The following is a 21227-nucleotide window of genomic DNA, read 5'->3' as shown; positions in this document are numbered from 1 at the left end:
TCCTTAAATTTGATAAATGCCTCATTTATCTTTCATAAAATCAACCCAAACATACGGAGAAGTCGTCGATAAATGTGATCATATACTTTGATCCACCAATAGACGATTGCTTTCTGGACCAAACACATCCGAGTGAATGAGCTGAGGCGCGACTTTGAACGATGATTCCTCGTAAGGAATTGATGTGTCTTTCCATACCGCATCCGACATCTTCTTGAACTTCCAACCCGGGAGGCCCTTCAGCATATTCTTCCCATTATCACTTTTAACTTGTGATAACTACATACCCAAGTCGCCATGCCACAAATAGTGTATCATTCTCCGGGTTTTGTTTACGTATGCCGTTTGAGCGTCATCACGTAAACGGATTCCGCGACGTCCCTCCATAATTGGTCGACTAGTGGGCTTCATTCGGTACACCTTAACATCTCGTGGACCGAATATAACATAATTACCGAGTCGTAGTGGGACACGGACAATAAATTTTCTTCATCCCCCACGTGATACACATTTTCAATTCAACTGCTTGTGAATTGAGTCGAGGAGTTATCACCGTTTCACCAATATGAAAATTGGCAACCTCGAGCCATTGCATAAGACTACGTCCACGGTATAATCAAGCTCAATATCATAATTAATGACTTATCACTTACGTGATTAAAGCCATCGAATGATTCGACTCGGCAATGGGCGAGGCGGAGCTCATTCCACATTGTCATGAAATCACTCCTCTTCGAAGGCGATTTCCTTCAACTCTCTTTGTGACAATCCGGCAAAATGACCTTCTTTGCCACGCGTCCCCTCCCTTTGTCATTCCCATAACGACCCAAGATCGAAGGCTCTCTCCAGTTTTGCCTTCGACATGACTTTTTTGCATCTCTATTCTAACTCCTCGGCCCTTGAATCCTCTTTTATCGCATCATCTCCCTTCATGAAACCTTAGACATTTGATTATCTAAAGTTTCTTGGTTGGCCAAATATTTTCCAGTTCGGTTGAGTTACCCATCCACGGAGGAACAATACCATTATACCGGCTTTAACCGAAAATAATCCTTCTCATTCTCGTTTCGGAGATGGCATTATTCGGATCTACAAATTTCGTTACAAATAGACTTAACTTTGGGACCGCATATTTTTGTGACATCGACAACAGCTCGTTCTCCAACCTTTGCAACTTAGCATCATTGACCTCGCGAACAACGCGGTTATCCCTCTTTGGGATTTTTTTCTTTATGTTCCATCTCCTCGATCACCTCGTTTGTGGGTGCCTGCCGCCAACAATATCCCACAAATCTTGACCCAAATAAAATTGCATGCGGGTACCAATTAATAATTGGAATTGTTATCTCAATACCATTGTCGAACTTATATCATCGATTGGAGAAAAATGCCCGGCTGGCCCCAATCAATTGATCACAGTGTCGTATTCCGGCAGTGCACACGAACAATGGTCGCTAACCACCATCTTCACGAACCACGCTGACTTGATTCAGATCCCCAGTAACCGCGCTCAAATGTTGAACCTCGGGTTCAAGCACGTCTTGATCCTCAAGATGATCGAAGACTATCGAAGGTGAAAGGTTCTCTTCACACGAGAGAAGTGTTCAAGGGAGGAGATGGATTCTACAATATTCTATATTCACCTTACTTTCACCTTATTTGAAACGATTACAAGACTCGCCTTTATATAGGCGAAAAGACATGACTCCTGACATACCCTAGGTACATGAAAAGACCCGTCCAGATACATAGCAATAATTACACACCGGAATACTAAAGGACTCTCGAGACACACAACAATGATGACTCTAAAAGAACTATAAAACAATAATGACACTAAACACGCGCGTCGATAGATGTCCATCGGAAACCGAAAAATCTATCGAAGAGTCACGCTATTGAATTCTTGAGTAGGCGGTGATATCTTCAATATGGTAGATTTCAAGTTTCAAAAATTGGGGAACCGATTTCAACATAAATGTTCTAGGTTCTAGGTTACTTGGAACCTCGAACAAGCCTTTGTATTTTTCTTGTTCTTGTTTTCATACGATTGTGTGGTTTTCCACAATATCCGATAATGAATATAATTTTAAACCGCTAGTCTGAGTTTTTATTTTCGACGATATCCATGATCGAAAATTTTACTTTGTTAACGTTTCACATTTTTCGTGTATAAAAATATGAATTGTGGTCAGTGGATTGTGACAGTAAATGGTAGTCAATAAAAGTGACGATTCATTCCAATTGTTCAAGTAAGAATACATGTGGAACTTGAGTATATCCTAAACCTAGCCCTAAACATGCGGTAGAATAGATTCAGGTTTCAGGGCATGCAATATAGGTTATAAGTTCCAAAAATTGGGCAACCGATTTCGGTGGATAGGCTCCAAATTCTAGGAAAAAATTGGACCGACCCACTTTTAGGGTCAAGGATGCTCCTTGCCCAAATCTAGCGAGGTTCGTTGACAAAAGGCTGGGCGGATTGCGACCCTCATCTGGTAGTGCATCCTCTGCCATCCTTTTCTTTTTTAAACATTTTACTTTAATTTATAGATCAGATTTTTATTTTCATTTTTCAATTTTTTAAATGTGGCTTCATGTGTCATTTTGTGTTTAAGGTTGAAATTGAGTGACAAAACACGCAGGATTGGAAAAAGTCACTTGACGTTTTCCATCATTTAAAATTGACGTAGTTATCTAGAGAATTTGATTACACGAAATTGACAAGTTTTAGAATTTAAATGCACAAACTAAAAGTTTTAAAATTTAAGTGCACAAAATTGACAAGTTTTTAAATTGACACTTTGAATTTTTCCAACCAACATTTATACAAGCCAGCCTATATAGAAGGCTTTTCCCAATTTTTTGGGGGGTCCACTGTATTACCTCAAACCTTAATACCTTCCACGTACTTATTGTTTCTAAAATTTTGAATCCTAAAACCTACCTTGCAAGCCTTAATATTCACCTTGCATCACAGCCGACCATGTCAATTTTGCAGGTTCCACATGTTCTCCTACGCACTCCTCGTGCATATTGTCTAGGGTATAGAATCCGATCTCATTCATTGATTCATCTTCAATCGAAGAAAATATGTCTTAATTTTTAACCCGTGAATCAAAAGTTCGAACAAAAGAAATCTTTTCCAATCTAAGTATATGTCGTCTATTGGTATTTGACATCTTTTCATTTCTCATCGATAAATTCTTCCCTGTCCTCGACTTTTTGTTATTTTGCATCTGATTTTGATGTTTCGGACGTATAAGGCGCGCCTTTATTTATTACTAAGAACTAATAATTAGTCTGTAGCTAAGGTTGCCATTTTTCTCGGTCGCTCAACCATGTCGTTTGTCCGTCCATTCGGTCTCTTCCTGGAAAAAAAGCACAGAAAAGAGGGACCCACTTGGCAAATTCATCAGTACGTCAAATGGGACATTTCTTCTCTCATTTTGCTGCTTTGCCTTTCATTATCAAAGCTTGTCCTCTTGAAGTTGCGCAATGAGGCGAACATGCTGAACGAGTCACGTGTGGATTTCAGTAGCTTTATTGGTAACATTATCCTATTCCACCTTCGCCAACCTCCAAGATATGGGAGCTTCAGCAATTTACGTAGTGGAAATTAGATATCTAGTTAGGAAGATTAGTAGAATATTCTAAGGACATCAAATACTAAAAGCTATGAAAAAACTACGTGTCTTTGGTTTTCGAAATTCTTGAAAATCAACTAGGCGAGCATAACCTAACCTGCGTAATAAAAAGAATATATATATATAGAGATATGTTGGTTTGCTTAGTCTGACAATACCAACTATTTTTTATTTTATTTTGATATTGATCATTGGTATTACCAAATCATTGATTCTTAACCAAGGCCACCAACTAGTTTCAATAAAAAAGAAAAAAACAAAAAACAAGAAACAAGACCACCAACGATGACTAAACATCCTAGAATTTTCAACGTTGGAGATAACCTCTATCTCTTTTTCCTATCCTCTCTATTTCGATTTAAAAAAAAAAAACAAAAACAAAAGGAAACAGCACGAGAATTTAATTCTTATCCATCTATCTACCAGCTGGTGAAATTCTTGGGAAGATTATAGAAAATATGAAGTCCAGCCTATACATCATCTACCACATTCCAGAATTTACACCCCCACCACCACAGAGGTCATGTTGATTATATACCCTCTTCAAAATCTTGATACCACTGAAACAAAGTAGGAAAACAGGTGAAGAAGATTGAGATAAGCGTCGAAACTATCAATAGCTTTGATCACCATTCCTCCTCCTCTTAACCCTAACAACATGTTGGAAAGTGCCCTGTGGAATCAACTGGTGCCAATTCTCCACCACCCCACAGCCCAAATCGTAGTATTGATGATGGTTTACCTCTGACCCTTCGAAAGAGCAACTCTCCGGGAACCCGGCGACTCCCCGGCACGGTGGCTTGGTTTTCCGGCGGCCGGCCCCAACGGGGACGTTCCTCAGGGCCCCGCCGGCGGTCCAGTACCTCTGGCAACCCTTGCAAAAATGCCTGGGCTGGTTGACATTGTAGTTGTTGAAATAGCAAAACTTGGTCTCCATGCTCTTGCATCTCGGGCATGGTATGATCTTGTCTGGCCTCTTCATTGCCTCTGCCAGTGCATCTTGATTTCTGGTTGTTGTTGTGGTCGTCGCCGTCGTCACTGCTGCTGCTGCTGTTGTTTTTGTGCTAATTGGGGCTTCACTCTTGACCTGTTGATCTCTAAATCCTTGCAAAGTGATTGTTGCTCCAAAGAGCTTGATCCCTTTTGAGTCTTGGCCTCCATGGCTAGTGTTTGCCATGAGATCAAAAAGTGGATTTAGTCTCCCAAGAATTTGAGAGAGGTTGTTCTTTTGTGGTGTACTGGGAGAGAGAAGGAGAGAGAAAGGAATATATATATCGGTGGGAAGAGAAGGAAAAAAGTGCACAGCCGAGAGATGGAGTACAAAATCAAATGAAGGTCATGGAGCAGCCAGAGGAAAGGAAGCAAAGAGTAGGTGACGTGAAAAAGCAGGTTATGAGCTTTTTGTCCACATCATTACTCCACGTCATCAATCCCAGAATGATTTGATTTTTTTTATCATATGTATAGTCCGGAGAAACAAATTCCGGGTTCCCATCTTGAAAGGTTGCGTAACAAGTGTCAAAAACAGTCCCCAAATTGAGAAGCATAAAGACACGAGGAGTTGTCCTAGTCAAGTCCCTGTAATATCCTACCGGAAGAATTTGGAATATCTATGTACAATGATGGTGATAACTCTTCATATCTACCGTTGAAAATTCAAGCCTATCTAAATGAGCAACAGCCAATGAATTCCAACCCTAATTTCTAGTGTGAACAAAGGAATAAGACGCAGTTAACTCTAATGATTATCCAATAAAAAAAGTTAGGTCCAATACCCTTTGTTAGGCCCGATCTTTCTATAATAACTTGTGTACCCGATCTTTCTATAGTAATAAGAGGAAAAGTCTACAACGACTTAAAAATAGGCCCCGTTTCTGTTAAAATGATCAAATCTAGACGTTACACAAATAAGTAGAAGGTTGAGAAGTAAACGCACCACTGACTCAAATCCTAAGATTTCTCATCGTCGGTGGAGAGGTTTTGTCAGGTTAGAACATGTTTGGTTTTTTTTTTTTTTTTTTTTGCTATCTCTTTACTATGAGGAAAAAGAGGGAAGGAAAAATTGTTGTCCTTACAGAAGTTGATCTAGAAGGAGGATGAACAGTGCAAATATGCCATAAATGGACGTGAGAACTGCCCCAAATAGATCATATCCAAAAGAACAGATGCTGAGACATCGAGAGCCCCAGGTGGCTATCATCACACATCACTTTGTTCTCCACACTTTGTTATGCCTTGTCTTATCATTATGCTGCTTTAGACTTTGTTTGGCCCTAAAAGTTGCAATAAAGCACCCTCAATTTGAGCTATAATTTAATCGGGGAAATTAAAGTACTCGTATCCTTTTTTTTAAGAGAAAAAATCACAAAAAGTCATAAACTATGCTCACTATGACATATTTACCTATAATATTTTTTTATGATGTCAAAAATTACAAACACATTTACTCCAAGTTTTTGTTTGTGAGACCAAAAACCTCAACTTTATACTCATATGATACATTTATCCTAATTTTTTGTGACATTAAAAATTCCAAAATTGTAGGAATGTACACATATACTCCAAATTATGAGCTAAATGTGTCGCACTATACAAGTTTAGGATTTTTGGCGTCACAATTGATTGAAGTTTGGGGTAAATATGTCATATTGATTGAAGTTTGGGCTAAATGCATCACGTAGGTACAAGTTTTGGGATTTTTTTGTGTTGCCAGAAAAAGTTTAGGGTAAATGTGGTATTGTGGGCATCGTTTAGGATTTTTTGTAGTTTTTTTTTCCCTTTTGTCTATTAAGAAATTCACACTGCATTCTTTTCATACTTTATATAATTAAAAATTTAAACATCGAAATATTAATGACTAAATACATTAGCAAGTGTTCTAAATTATTCGTTAACCATACCTTTTTGCTTCCTCTTTATGATGCTTTGTTCATTTCATCTCCTTGACATTTCCAGCACACTTTGTCACTCTGGTATTCTGCTATAGCACATATGATTGTGCCCACTAAGATTCCCTAAAAAAGGCAAAGTTGATTTAGTTAAAGGAACTCAATCGCTTGCCTAAGAAAAGTTGTGGGCTTATCCTTCCAAAAGGAGGCTTTATCGGTTTTTTCCTATTCATCTTTGTATTTTACATATTAACGACGTATAAAGAGACAATTATTAAGATTGCCATGTTTGATAAGTAAAAAAAAAAAGAAGGGGGGCTCAATTACATTTTCCTTTTGTTTTCTTGCATATTGCTCCATAACTAAACAAAGCTTTTAATACCTACAAAATGTTTAACAATAGGGTAAATACCACGAAAAACTCCAAACTGGTACACTTGTGACAAATTTTCTCAAACTATTTTTTTTATCACCAAAAGCCTCAAACTGGTACACTTGTGATAAATTTACTCAATATTAGTTTTAATTAAATTTTATAGTCAAATTGCACACGTGATGATTTACGGGTGTATCCGTTTGGGGTTTTTACCTTTCGTTTGTCATAGATGTACTAGTTTGGAGTTTTTCGTGGTAATAACACAATTTAACGGAAACTAACAGATGGTAAATTTATCACAAGTGTACCAGTTTGAGAATTTTTGTGGGTAAAAAATTAGTTTGGGATAAATTTGTCAAGTGTATACCAGTTTGGAATTTTTCGTGATCCAAAAACTAGTTCGGGGTAGATTTGTCACATGTATACCAGTTTGGGATTTTTCATAGTATTAACCCTTAAAAATAATCTCCACCAATTAGATAAAAAAAAATCAAGGTGAGTGGCATCATCACTGACCTTGTTCCTTAAATAAAATAAATAAATAAAAAGATGGTGCAACACCATCATCTACTCACATAATTCCCAACTTTAGCAAAGAGAAAAGTTACACAAATGGAGATGAAATGAATGTAGCTGTCGACCGGTGAAGGCATAGTAATCCTATTAAAGATGGATTCTCTTCATAGATTGTTATTCCTATTTACTTTTTGGGGGGCATCTTTTCAACTTTCAGATGGGCCTCTTACACCAACTTTTTCTTGCTTTCTTTTTTTGACATTTTAAAGATTTCAGGGTTCTTTTGTTATCAACTTTCAGTTACAATTTGAGTGAAAAGCAGTTTTATTGTGGGGATTTGCTTTAATAAAGGGGACCCGGTTAAGCTAATCCCAAAAGCAGCCTCATTTCCAGCAGCTTTCCAATATAAAAAGTGTGGAGAAAGGGAGCGTTTTCTTCCCTTTCATTTGGAAAGAGCAATGTACTTTTTCTTTAGGATGCTTTGGAAGTCTCTTTCCAATTAAAAATTCATAAAAAAAAATCCTAAAGAAGCCATAAAGGCTAAACACTTTAATTTTGATTGATTGAGGGACTCCTAGTCTGCTCTTCTCAAATAATCTTAATTAGCAGGATATTTATGTATCCTTTTAATTTTTGGGGTAAATCGACTAAATTAGCTCATATAAATCCTTCATAAATCATGAGACAACACTCGAAAATAGATTATCTATGGAGATGCAAGTTGCTATTATTTGATGGATGGACTCGGGAGATCTAATTTACCACCCGAAGCTAAGAGAATCTCAATTCACTGACAAGTATGGGTGAGAATCGTTTAACAGAGAAATTACTTGAGAAAGTCATCGTGCTAACCCGATGTTACATACCGATATTTAGCTGTGAGCATTTTTAACAACACATATCTCGATATTTCAAAAATATTCAGCTAATGCAAATGCTTTGTTGATTGGCTTCACCATAAAATATCTTCTCGAGTTTTAACTTTATGGACTTTGCAAACCCAACATTAGTGCCCTAATAAAGTCTCTTAGATATTATGAATAAAAAAATAGGTGGAATTTGGATTTTTGTGGGAAAGATTTTATATATATGTTGCTTACTGTTATGGTTCTTCGTTATCAAGTTGCTTTATATTAATGAAGCAAGAAAAGTCTACTCTTCTGCCTTTACTTTTGTTTTAAAAAAAATATATATATTTTTGGTCGCCCTTTTGTTTATTATTTTAATGTGTACTTTATCTTCCAATTAGTGCAAGTTGGGGAAGCAAAATTTTAGCGCCAGCCCATAACCGGTTCAGTGCAGATTAGGCCGATATAAGATAATGATTTCTGGATAGGGTTTCCTGCTGGTGCATGCACTTTTCCTCGAGACAAAAAATTTAGACGTGTGTACATATTGAAATCAAATCAATCAAGAAGTTCTTATCTTTACCCTAAATAGTCAATGGGTTCTTCCAAGTCAAAGTGGAAAGGAGGAGAAAAACAAGAAGTTTTTACAGGCCCATAAAAGTAATAATTTTTATCATGACCCTTAAAATATTATGACATAGATAGAACAATGAGTTTTGAAACTATTTCCAGTTGGGAATTTTTTTCCGGTGGGCATGCAGGGGCGGCAGCCAATTCGGCTCAAACGGGGAAAGTTACACCTGGGAAAGTTGCATTGTTACGCTAGTTTAACAAAAAAATTCATCATTTGAAAGATGTTATTCATGAAAATTAATCATTTGTGTTGCTTGAAAAAATTAGCTAACGGAAACTTCTTTACATTTTCAACCTCAATTTATGCCTTATCGGTGCATATATATTCCTCTCTTGGCAGGTTATTAGGAATAATATTCATTTTGGTGCTCAATATCTTATTTAACACGAACCCTCGATACTAGATACCCGCTGCCGTACCAGGTAAGCAAGCACATGGCTTGTAACAGCTGGAGAACCACTTGGTTCTTAACATTCGTTTTGTTTTCTTTATTTTTATTTGTATTTTTATATCATTGTGGTCGAGTAATATTTTTATGAAATAAATTGCCCTTTTTCTGCCTTGATTCCTGGTTGAAGGCAAATGACACAGTCATGGCATATCCCCTAGATAATGCCAACATGTATAAATTAAACGGGACCCTCGGAAGGGTATCGTTCCTTTTTTTTTTTTTTTAGGAATATGTTCATTAAAAATCGTAAAATTTGTTATGAAAGTGCAATTAAACAACGTTAAAACTTGTAAAAAGCGTAATCGAGTCCTAAAACTTATGACGCTTGAGACGCGATTGTTTCTTTATTAGTTGATTATTTCGTTTATACAGAGATTCTTTTGAGCCCATATACTAAAAGGTTTCTCTCTTTTTTTATACTTTCCTTGGCCTTAATCCCAACGCAAGGACTATAGAAATATGGAAAAGTTCGTATAAAATAATACCATAGACTCCCCTCTTTTCAAATTATGGAACATTTCGATGTGATCCAACGACCGAAAGAACATGACTCTTAATCGAATCCTGCCCATTAAAATAGCAATAACAAGAAGATGCTAACGAATTATTATGAAAAAAAGAGGAAACAATTTTTTATATGCATATATTCCGCCACAACGAAAAGGGGAAAAAGAAAAACCCTCCGTCGATACGTTGAGCAAACCTTTTCTAGCAGGGGCTTTGCAGGTTCTTCTTTCGAATGAGTGGCGGTTCCACGATCGTTCGAACGACGGATTCCTTGATCGCAACTTTTTACCTTTTTTGTTGCTGTTGTTTTTATAGGAAATGCCGCAACACATAAGAATATAACAATTTTACGATTAACGGGGAGAAAATGTTTATTCATTGACCGTCCAAAAATTGAAACCGTCTTTCGAAGATCTTTAGAAATCCGTAAAAGAAAAAAGGAAAGAACAGAAGTAAATTGTCCCAGGCGTAGTTAATTACTTGGGAGTCGGGATTCGCGTTAATTTAAGCTATGTTTATTTCGCAAAAAAAATGAGTAATTTGAAAATTAATTCCTTAAAAATAATTAAGTGTATCATTTAAAATAATTAATCAATGAAAAATATTCATTACGGACAACAATTAGTGTCTAAGCAATTGTGTAAACCATGAAATTATTTTTCATTCATCCAATTTTGTAAGCAATCAAACATTTCTCGAAAAACATTTTATAAATCACTCAAATGAAGCCTTAGTTTCTTTCCAAACAATAAAAGAGAGAGAGAGAGAGAGAGAGAGAGAGATAGAAACAGATGTTTTGCATGTATGTCTCTTATACAACTATATGCAACTACAACTCAAAAGTCTTCCCTGGCTTCGCATACCTATGAAAGGACAATGCAAACGATTGGCAAAACGGGAGCGTTTCCTGCCCCTGGCTGAAGTGCAAAACGAGTACGTAACGCAACGCGGCTCATTGTTTATTTAAACACCGGACTCTCAATTGAGTAATTAAAGAGCAAAACAAGTGTTACCCAAAAACGATGGTGAGAAAAAGAAGCTACTATTGATGCAATCGAGTGCTCCGAGAGAGAGCGCGAAAGACGTGTCAAAACGGTTATTACATGGTTACATATTACCTATGGATCTGGATCGGGAATGATAGATTACACGGCAATTGATCTCTCGCGTGAGCCTCGTGTGTATCTATCCATGCAGGAATCGATTCAAATAACTAAAGAACAGGCTACGCCCTACACAATAATTACAGGAGAAAAGCTCATATTATTCACATGTACAACGATTCCCGCAAAGCCCAACTCCTCATTGGGAGTAAAAAGGTTCCCTTCGTAAATGTCATTCGGGAAAAGTTCACATATCACTCCAGCTATCATTTTCATCACCGTCGTTGCTCGCGACAGCCTGATAATTTTTCACCAAAGCAGAGATTTTCTATTAGGAGATTTAAAGAACACAAACAAGGAGGAATGAGAGAAAGGAAGACATTGGGAAACCTGGCGGATTGCATTTGCCTTCTCCAAAATCGCGGTGACATTTCCACTGGTGTTTAGAGCTGTTGCGACAGCCGGCCTCACTGTCTCAGCGCGCCTTAAATTGAATGACTGGCATGACAAGAACATGAGAAGGCAGGCCACATTAAGTTGTTGCATTAACTTGAACTTACATAGATCGCATGAAATATCAGACAACCACTAATCAGTACACTGCCCTCGAAATTATTCTAAAATAGGATTAGCAACAATTTGGTCGTTCAACAAATCAAAAGACGCTTCAGGATAAAATCCTCCATTATCTGCACTAAACAAATCAACATAGAAAAGAGCAGCTCCTTTCCTCACAGGATAACCACAGAAATTGAATTTCATAGGTCATTGTTTCCACAATGGCAGAACATAGTGGGAAGGAAGAAAACGCAAAGAAAGGAAGGTGGAAATCTAGAGGAAATGGAAACAAACGCACTTCTTTTGTTTGTTAGGATGAAGTTTAGACAAGGAAAACGAGATTAAGTTCAGCGCATGTCCTCCGTCATTTTGTCATTGTGTTTCATTATATTAGTTTCATCAGAAAGAAAATGGCTAGAATCACTCCAACCTTGAACTGACTAGTCCGGACAAACATCAGGGAATGTGAGAACCATGTTGTGGGATTTTATCAGATTAAGATGAAGTACTAACATCAATTCGCAATTAATATAACATGTGTTTGGGCCTCTGGAAAGCAGTTATCTGCTTTCCCTCCACAAATTTGCATCATTGCCAGACCAAAAGAAAACTATTTAGAAACATGTTTGAAAATAAATTTTAGATGACTCCACAAAACAATATTCGAATCTGTATGTGCGTGAAGTTTTAGGTATCCAATAAGAAATGCAGCAAAATCAATAAACAATAAGTATAAAGCAAGAAGTCGCCCCAAACATACTTATGTGCCTTTGTAATATAGTTGGATCTTGAAAAGGAGTATCATGACATGTACTCACTTTATTCCTTATCTGAAGTAGAAAATCCTCCCTTTCATCTGTCTCCTTGACCTTTGCCTGATTAGCCTCTTTATGTGGGTTCAATTTCAGCTGATCCTGAAGCTGCACAACCTCTCGTTTTTTCAGTTAAAGCAACTATAAAAGAAAGAAAATGACATCTGTAAGTGAAAGACAAGGTACCTTTCCACTTAATAATTCAGGGGCCTTGATAATAACAGTTTCCAAGGCTGAACCTTGTTTAGGTTGCTTAAAGTTACTCTGATCTAAATTATTACACTCAGGATCATGATCCAGAGATTCAGATACTTCTTCTCTTTCTGCAGCATCTGAGTATGGCTTCGAAAGCTGCCAATCCACAGGAGGAAGAGGAGGTGCTGGTGGCATAGGTTGATGAGGATAATGCTTCTCCATATAATTCTCTGGATTATGGCCAACATTTTTTTCTTGCATAGGTACAGACACCATGGAATCAAAGCTAGGAAGATCAAGTGAAGGACCGTGAACATAGCTAGAAAAGGATGGTAGAGGTTCTAGACCATCTTCAGTTGGCAGACTCTCACATTCACCATTGACACACATTTTACGATTGCTTGTTCCACCATGCTCCAAAAAGGTGGAAGTAGATTCTGTTGGTGAAAGTCTGCAGAGAGCATCAACCTGATCATGCTCCTTGCTCCTGGTTGTTACACTGGATTCCCACTGCTCTGAGTTAGACTCGGAATGAGGACTGAGACAGTCATCTGATATATAAAGAGACGATCTACAGAATGTTCCATCGTCAGAGTCAGAACAGATGTCATGAAATGGGACACTAGGCTCTGGAACCAACTGGAAAGAAGGAAACATATCATTACTGCTTTCCTGACGGTTCTTGTCATGGGGAAATTTTAAGGTCAGTCTAGAAGCTTCGAGGCCATGAAGAGGGTGGAAAGATATCTTCATATGCTCAAGTGGTGGGGAAGGGGGAAGTGAATACGTAGGAGAAACACTTTGAATTTGATCAATGAAATTTCTCCCTGCAGTTGTATGAAATGAAGACTCGTGCTTCCTCCAACTCTGCTCCAGGGCATTATCTTTCATAGTGTCAAATGGTTTTGGTTTTTCATCACTAACTAGTGAGATTTTTCTACGGAAGCTATTCATGAGTAACTTGTGGCCGAGTCCAAAAACTCCGGATAAATTCTCATCATTCTCCTTTATGGATTCACTATGTGCAACTTTCACTGTTGGAACAACAGGCAATGCACTTCCAGGGGCCACTACTCTGATGGGACTCGAAAAGTCTCCATTGGGATGACCAGACTTACACCTTCTACCTAGATCATCTGACTCACCAAACTTGGCATCTAAATCTCGAGCTGACCACAAAATATGGGGCCTTTCTGCAGAGGGACTGTTTTCATTGATCTTGCATGATGTGGAGCACTTAGAACTAGCATCCCTTTCCATCATATCAGCATTTTCATTGGATATGTCCAGTTTCCCATCACATTGGTCATCCTTATTTCTCATCCCACATTCACGATTTGATGCTGCAAAATCTGGCGGCTTTGCTGGCTCAAGTCCAAGCAAACCCCCATTTGTCCAGAACTTAACAGCAGTATCTTCTGACAGTGATTCTTGACCCTCGCAGCTGTTTTGCTTGACTTCATTATGCGACGGAGCAAAAATCACAGATGAGGTATCACCAGCAAAAGTTTCTACTTTCGTATCATCGAGAAGATCAGCACTTTGACCAACTTTAATAGGCAGTAAACAATCTGAATCCACAAACTTCTGACCAATTTGACTCATATTTTCATTGTCACAACTTTTGGTGGAATCTGATTTAGGTAATTCGGAAGACGCTTCTTCATTTGAGACAAGATGAGAAGTTGTGTCAGGTTCATGATGTGAAGCATGACCATCTGAAGCACGTGATGAAAGCTCATTGACTGCAACCTTTATTTCTTCAATGTCAACACTCGAGGACCGTTGCTCCCGTCCTCGTTTGGTTTGATAATCAACATCATTTTCGGATTCTGATTCAATTGTATTCAGAGCATCTTCGTAATTATCAAGCTCACTATCCACATCATCCACCTGGTTCTCATGGGATTTTGGCTTTGAAGTGTTGGCATTCAGACACAGATCAAAATCTGACATATTGACATTTCTACATTTATCAGCTTCTTCAGCATCAACGCCTGAAGTCATAGAAATGGTAGCTGAATCTTCCATTCCCTCATACTTCTGCTCCCTGGGCTCCATTATTTCTGTCTTCTCCTCCCACCTCACATAATCTGATTTGGAGGCGATAGATTCAGATGTTTTTCGTGGAGAATAGTTATCAGTTACCTGGTTTTCTTCATACGCTGAAACTGAGTCAACAGTTTCCTCATGCAACATCACCCTAGAAGAGGATGACCTATTAGACTCCTCTTCTTCAGGTGGCATGTCGTCACTCGCATGAAAGATGCACTCTATATAGCCTGACCCAGATCTGAAATCAGAAGTACTTCTATGGTCTCCAAAATCTGATTTAATTGCAGAATCAGCTATCGAGGCAGTGGGAGATGACTTTCCGTTCGCAATTGGAGAAGCAAATCGCATTCTGCAAATTGACAATCAAATATAATTTATGCACATCAAACTGACTTAGTGTTACAACCATACACCAAACATACCTGCCACCATGGTTGGCCATGGGTGCGCCATGTGAAAGTTCTGCATTTTTTGGGAAAGATCTTCGCTTCTGTCCCATTTCGAAATTTTGATTAGCATGAGATCAAGTAGAACAATTCTATGTACCTATGTCCGCTTAAAGCAACTACAGCAGAGAAACTGCAACAAGTAATATACCTTTGAAGATAAAAGGAAGATGGCAATCAGACTGTTTCGTTACATAATAAAAGTGAAATCGCATACTTAGGTTGGTAACATTGTGTAATACCACCCTTTAGAAAAAACACACCTTCATCTTGCGAGCCTTCTTGTCTCCTCGGACTTTCCCTACATTTCTTTCATCAAGGCTGGCTGAAACCCTTCTAAAAAATGTCGGATCTGAATATCTCCTCAAAGATGACCCAGGGCCCCCAGGATCAAATCTAAAAGCACCAAAATATATCAATATCTTCTGTCCCTAAACTAGTCAGACCTCTTGTCAATAAGATGAATAAATTACAGAGAAAGATGTGGCTAACTTGTCAAGCAAATGCAAACGTGGGGGATCCCGGCACTCTTCATACGAATCCATGATAAAACGTGGCAAGTCATTGTCGATAAAATGATGTTTCCCATTTTGAATACGAGTATGCCAGTCAGAACCTGCAAAGCAACTGTTTTCCAATGAGAATCGAAGTAATTTAATTGAACAAATAAGAGATGAATTTTGACAGCTTGGAGTCATCTGGAAGGAAGATCATCACAGCATGAACAATTTTCAAGGTATTGCACTTCCAGGAAAGTTCAAAAATTTATAACTGTTGGGGCGGTTTAGAAGGAATAGCGTCAGTCACCACATGCACTTTTATTCCCCAGATATTACAGCGCAAACATCCAGCTCAAAGTCCTCGCATGTGTATGATTTTCACAGTTCAACAAATATGGAATTTAATTGAGTGGATATTTCATACCAATACAATTTTGCAGAGTCCAAACAAGGTGAAATGTGACAACTACCGCTTGCCAATGTGCACTACATTATATCAATATTTTCTTGTTACAAAACTTCTTTCCCAGAATTTTGTCATGAACAATATGCTAGTAGAGGTTTCTTGCTATAAAATCTCAACGTGGTATGTTTGACCCTGGGTTGAAGCACCCATGGCATATCTCACAAAAAGGTTCATTTGACAGTTATTTAACAAGGGAATTTGGCATCAACATAAGAGCCAGACTAACCTAGCACCTACTTGTACAGCCAAATGCAATGTCTTTCCGAATTGGCATCTCCACTAATTGCATAGTGAAGTAAAAAAGTTGAAGAAGTGACTCAAATGACGGCAAGGGATGGCGACACAGAACTTAAGCAAGCTTATGGAAAACAAGCACCTTAAGATGTTATGCAGACTAATACGGAAGACTAGTTCTGCTCAGAACAACAATAGAAAGTGCGTGATTGTAGCTCTAAAAAACAAACTTCAAGTGAATCGAATCGGACTCAAAAGCTTCAGAAGAAAAGCATAGAAGATGAGACGATTAAGCCACACCTGCAGTGTAAGCAAAGTGTATATGGCTTGTTTGTGCCAGTATTGCCTTCTCCAGAGGAGGAAGAGCAGCTTCGATACGCTTTGCGCGGACCGCCAGCTTATGACTTCGTGAAGCTGTCGTCGCCACTTGGTCCTGCAACCCATGGAAGACCTCCGCCGCAAATCTAATGTGCAAGGAGGTGGTCTCAGAAGGATAGTTCAAGAAAACAAGAACGGACAAAAGAAAAATTCAAAATTTCTCACTGGTTCCAAACCTAACAAAATATTCACATCACAAAAGGGGAAGAGCAACCGCAAGGATTCAAGAAAATAGTTCAATCTACGAAAAATTAAACTCAAGTCACCAAACGAGCCTTCTTCACTCAATCGAACGGCGCAGCCGCACGCCCCCAATCGAGCTTTACGAAACAGATGAACAGCCACACCCCAAACGACGAACATTCTGCGCGTAATCATTTTCCCCTGTCTCACGAACATCCAGCTAGTTACCTCACCGCTCTCTTCGAGCATGCAACCGCGAGAACAAGAGCAATCGAAACCACCAAACACAAGCTCCAATCCATGCTAAACACAACCAACGATACATGAGATAAAAAAAAAAAACCTAAACCCCGCCTCCAGTGCTCAAGTTCACCCAACTGCCGAGCTGAAGAACCACAGAGAGGGAGAGAGAGAGGGACATACTCTGCGAGATCGCCGAGCTGACGCAAGATCCCAACGAGCCCGGCGACAGCGACACCGTCGAGAACGGCCTTCGGATCTTCCCGGTCCACGTCGCCGTGCAGCTCCGGCCTCCCCAGGCCGTACTCGTTCCTCACCTGGAACCTCACCAGAGGCATCTCCTCGCGCCTCTATCCCCTCGCCCCCAGCTACTACAAGAGCTCCCTCCCCCCTTGTCTCTCTGTCTATCTACATATGCTCTTGACTCGAGCTAAGCAGCGACAGCAACCGGGCACGCACCGAAGACGATGAGTGAAGTAACGATCAGTGAAGAGAGAGAGAGAGAGAGAGAGAGAGACAATCTCAGGGTTGAATGCGAGCTCGCGAGGTTAGGTGCAGAGATTGGAGCTGCTTAACTGCCGATGGAGAGAGAAAGTAGAGAGAGAGAGACATTGCCAACTCTGCACGGTATTCTCTCTCCTGTGAACAGGGAGATCACTGTCGTCGTCACGCTCTCTCTCTCTCTCTCTTTGCTTCCTCCTTCTACGGCGTTTACGGACAGTGCGAATGGACGAAAATAGCCCTGGTATTTTTCCGCAATGCCTTCGCTGCCCTTCTGCGGAACGACGTCGCTTTGGCCTTCCTTGGGGATTTGGGTCGGCGCGGGGAGGAACAAACGTGGTCGCCATGACGTTCCGAACCATCCATGTCTTTTTCAATAACGTATAAACTGGTTTCATATTTGAAAAATAAAACAAAATAAAACATGTTGATAGGTTTTTCCACAGTCAATAACGTATTATTAACTCATCAGAAAATCAAACCCTTTTTTTATTCTTAATTAAACATAAGCAAAACTTACTTTTATTACTTTTGCTGCCAAGTTTTAAAAACTCAATTCAAATTTCAAAGAATTACGAGAAAATAGTATGGATTTCACGTATCGATCTTAATGTATTGCGACATGCCCAGATGCTTCGGATCGAAAAATAATAATTCGAGTGAAAGGGTTGCGGTAATTATAAACGTAAAATCCAACCGAGGGCGGTAATTTAAGGGTGGGGTTTTTTTTTTTTTTTTTGTACTTTTTGTGGTTATTTGATGAGGAAGATTTTCAGTTGGTATGGACTTTGAGGGATGTTGACTCGTTTCTAATTTCAACCACGACACGAGTGGTGGGAGGCCCCCCATCACTATCACCATGTTATGGGAAAAAGCTTTGGCTTTTTAGTAAGGTCTCCTGAAAAACATGGAGACTTTGCCCCCACTCTGCTTTCACTTGCCCCCCTTCTTTTGCATATTAATCAGACAAATGTATATAATATGTATGCTAATTAAAGTGGGTTTTCTCATGGTTTGGTCAAGTAATTATCTCTTGATTAAAACCTTAGAAATAATAACTAGCCAGAGCAAAATCAGATTCCAAAGCTAAAAGACAAATGGGTATGGCCTCAAAAAGGGCTATTGAACCTGTTAAGTGATATCCGGAAACGAAAAAAACTACATCGGATACAAGATGCACGGCTGACAAAGCATCGTCTTGAAAGTTAGACCAAAAGCTTGGGGTTTTTGATGTAATAGAGTCCGAAGATTGCATCGGTGCGAGTTTGTATTTAAATGTTGGTTATAAGTTAGGAATTTCGCTTGTTAAATTACATTTATCTGAATGATATGGCATTACGAAGATATTGTATCTAGTAATTAATCAAGTTACATTGATGCTTCATCTGATGAGAAATCAAACAAATCTTACATTTGACCGTGTGAATTTGATATGAAGTAATTTGTTTTCTTTTTTTGTGTATTAATGATACTTGACATGTTATATGACATGAAATACGTGGATGATGAAACTGTTTTTGCCCAATATAAGTTGAAAATTGAAGCGATTTTGTCAATGCACGAGATGAGGAGGAAAAAAGGGCTTTGACAATTATCGTAAAGGCAAAAGTCACTTCAACCAAATTCGAAGTATATTGACGGATTGCTAAATAAGGTCAAGAGAGATGGCGTGACTAGGTCGATTATTATCTAGTAGGGTTGAACATGATTCCACAATAAAATTTAAAACTTGGAACTGGACTGGTAGGAAACCCATCCAGTTCCAAGTTCCAACATATACAAAGTAGGTAGCCGGTTTTAAAATTGAGAAACATGTTCCTATACGTAGGTTCCAGATTTTGGGTAGATGGAACCTCCAACCTATAATGTAATAATTTTTTGTGTTTTTCTTTGCATATCTCATCGCGCGACCAATATTCGATTGCATCCGACAATGAGTGTATAATCTGGAATCACTAATCCGAGCTTTTCATTTTCGATGATATTTATGACTGGAATTTTTCTATTGTTAATAATTCATATTTATTTGTATGTATAAATTTGAGCTATGATCAATAGATTGTAGCAGCAAATAGTGGTCATTAAGATAAGGATTCATTATAATTGTTCAACTAATAATACAAGTGGAAATATAGACCTTGAAACCAATCTTGGAACCTATGATAGGGTAGGGTTCCAGGTTTCTAAAAATGATGAACCTATTTTGGCAGATAGATAGATTCCAAGTTCTATATCAAATTTGTACGGAACCCGAAATCACTCACCCTTATTATCTAGTGTTTTCTTGACTTTGAAATGTTAAGTAAAAGGTAAGCCAAAAGAGTTTGAGATCAAATCCAGTGGTCCAAATTTGGGGTAAAAATCACTTTATGCAATTTATTTGTTCTAATCATGGCAAAGGAGAACCACCCTTTTGCGCATCCAAGAACAAGATCCACACACTTATTAAATTAACTTAATAATCATATTAAACAAAAGCATTTAAGGGTTTAACCCAATTTTGATTTTCTTGTTCTTGAAAAATAAAAACAAGAATTTCTAATAGCAAGTGGTTTGATTGTATATTAATATCTATACCCACTTTGATTGTATTGGATTGAGGCCATGATAGTAACTATAGATTCCTATCCATATTATACCAAAAGAAAAATTATCATGTCATGTCAGTCAAAAGAGTTGACTGGTGAGCAGATGCAAGTTTGGTGGAAGGGTTTGACTTGATCTTCGTGTGATCTTGGGTATCTTAGTTAGCGTTCGCTCCACCCAATGTGCTCGAAAGTAGCTGCCAAAAGAATTGGCTTTTCGTCAGGGTTGCTAAACTCATTTTAAACCACAATTTGTCTTTTCCAATGCTACCTAATCCCATGTCTTTAAGATTTCAACCTATGAGGAAGGAAAACTTCCACGTTCTAAGCCAAGTGAGGCGGTTGGTGAGCCTAGGGAAGATGTCATAATCACCTCATTAAAGCTTGTAATTATAGGTTTCCTTTAGGTATAAATGAAGGCTTACTTTTGCATAATGGTGACCTATTAAGTCGCTTGCTTACTTAGTTGTTTCCTTATTTATGTTGTCCATTACAATATATCATTATATAAGTTGTCTCTTGATATTACGACTAGTAATATGACGATTGCCGCGCGTGTGTGAGATTAGAGTGGGAGTAACTAGATCTATTCCACGTGCTATGCACATGGCAAATAGGAGATGGATGAAGGTTGTTTTGCAGTTAGAGAATAGATAGCTAGATATATGGGTTCCAAATAAGAGATGTGCATGAGATTTATTTACTCATCACACAATTGCTGAAAAATAACGAGTTTGAACTAAACAAGTGTCTAATTTGCTCTTCAAATTTTTCGAATCGAAAGAAGGGTATTATAGTCATTTTAAAAATGGACACCAAATTCGAAAGTTTGCATGTTTTCCTCCAACTACACCTTCTATTAGTGGGTTACTAGACTTTTTTCCTTAATCTGAATTTTCCAGTGCACACTTTTTGACTTTTTTGAACTCGAAGCACACAGATCTCTCGTGATATATAATTATCGACACGTAAATTAGCATAAAATGTTTCATTAATAATTTTTTCTTTTTTTTGGAAGTTTGTATGAGATCTTAAGCATACCACGTGAACTTTTTAGACATGGTCAATTTGCAAGATCTATATCTAAGTTTGTACAGGCCAGCC

The 21227-nt window shown here is 38.4% G+C and overlaps 2 protein-coding genes across 2 annotated transcripts; both read right to left on the bottom strand.

The window, feature by feature from the left end:
- Positions 1-4049: 4049 nt before the first annotated feature.
- LOC115752940 (dof zinc finger protein DOF1.5) lies at positions 4050-4929 on the bottom strand. The gene has a single exon (XM_030691378.2). The coding sequence runs from the start codon at positions 4822-4824 to the stop codon at positions 4261-4263; it is 564 nt and encodes a 187-aa protein (XP_030547238.2). The 5' UTR covers positions 4825-4929; the 3' UTR covers positions 4050-4260.
- A 6022-nt stretch (positions 4930-10951) lies between these two features.
- Positions 10952-17733, bottom strand: LOC115752922 (SCAR-like protein 2). The gene is made up of 9 exons (XM_030691338.2): positions 17221-17733; positions 16537-16700; positions 15529-15652; positions 15300-15432; positions 15013-15080; positions 12527-14939; positions 12347-12448; positions 11361-11468; positions 10952-11268 (listed from the first exon to the last, which is right to left on the bottom strand). Exons 1-9 carry the CDS (start codon positions 17373-17375, stop codon positions 11218-11220), a joined length of 3318 nt encoding a protein of 1105 aa, XP_030547198.2. The 5' UTR covers positions 17376-17733; the 3' UTR covers positions 10952-11217.
- Positions 17734-21227: the final 3494 nt, after the last annotated feature.

Source organism: Rhodamnia argentea, chromosome 9, assembly GCF_020921035.1.
Source record: "Rhodamnia argentea isolate NSW1041297 chromosome 9, ASM2092103v1, whole genome shotgun sequence".
NCBI classification, from domain to species: Eukaryota; Viridiplantae; Streptophyta; class Magnoliopsida; order Myrtales; family Myrtaceae; genus Rhodamnia; species Rhodamnia argentea.
This window is presented reverse-complemented; position numbering and strand designations above follow the sequence as displayed.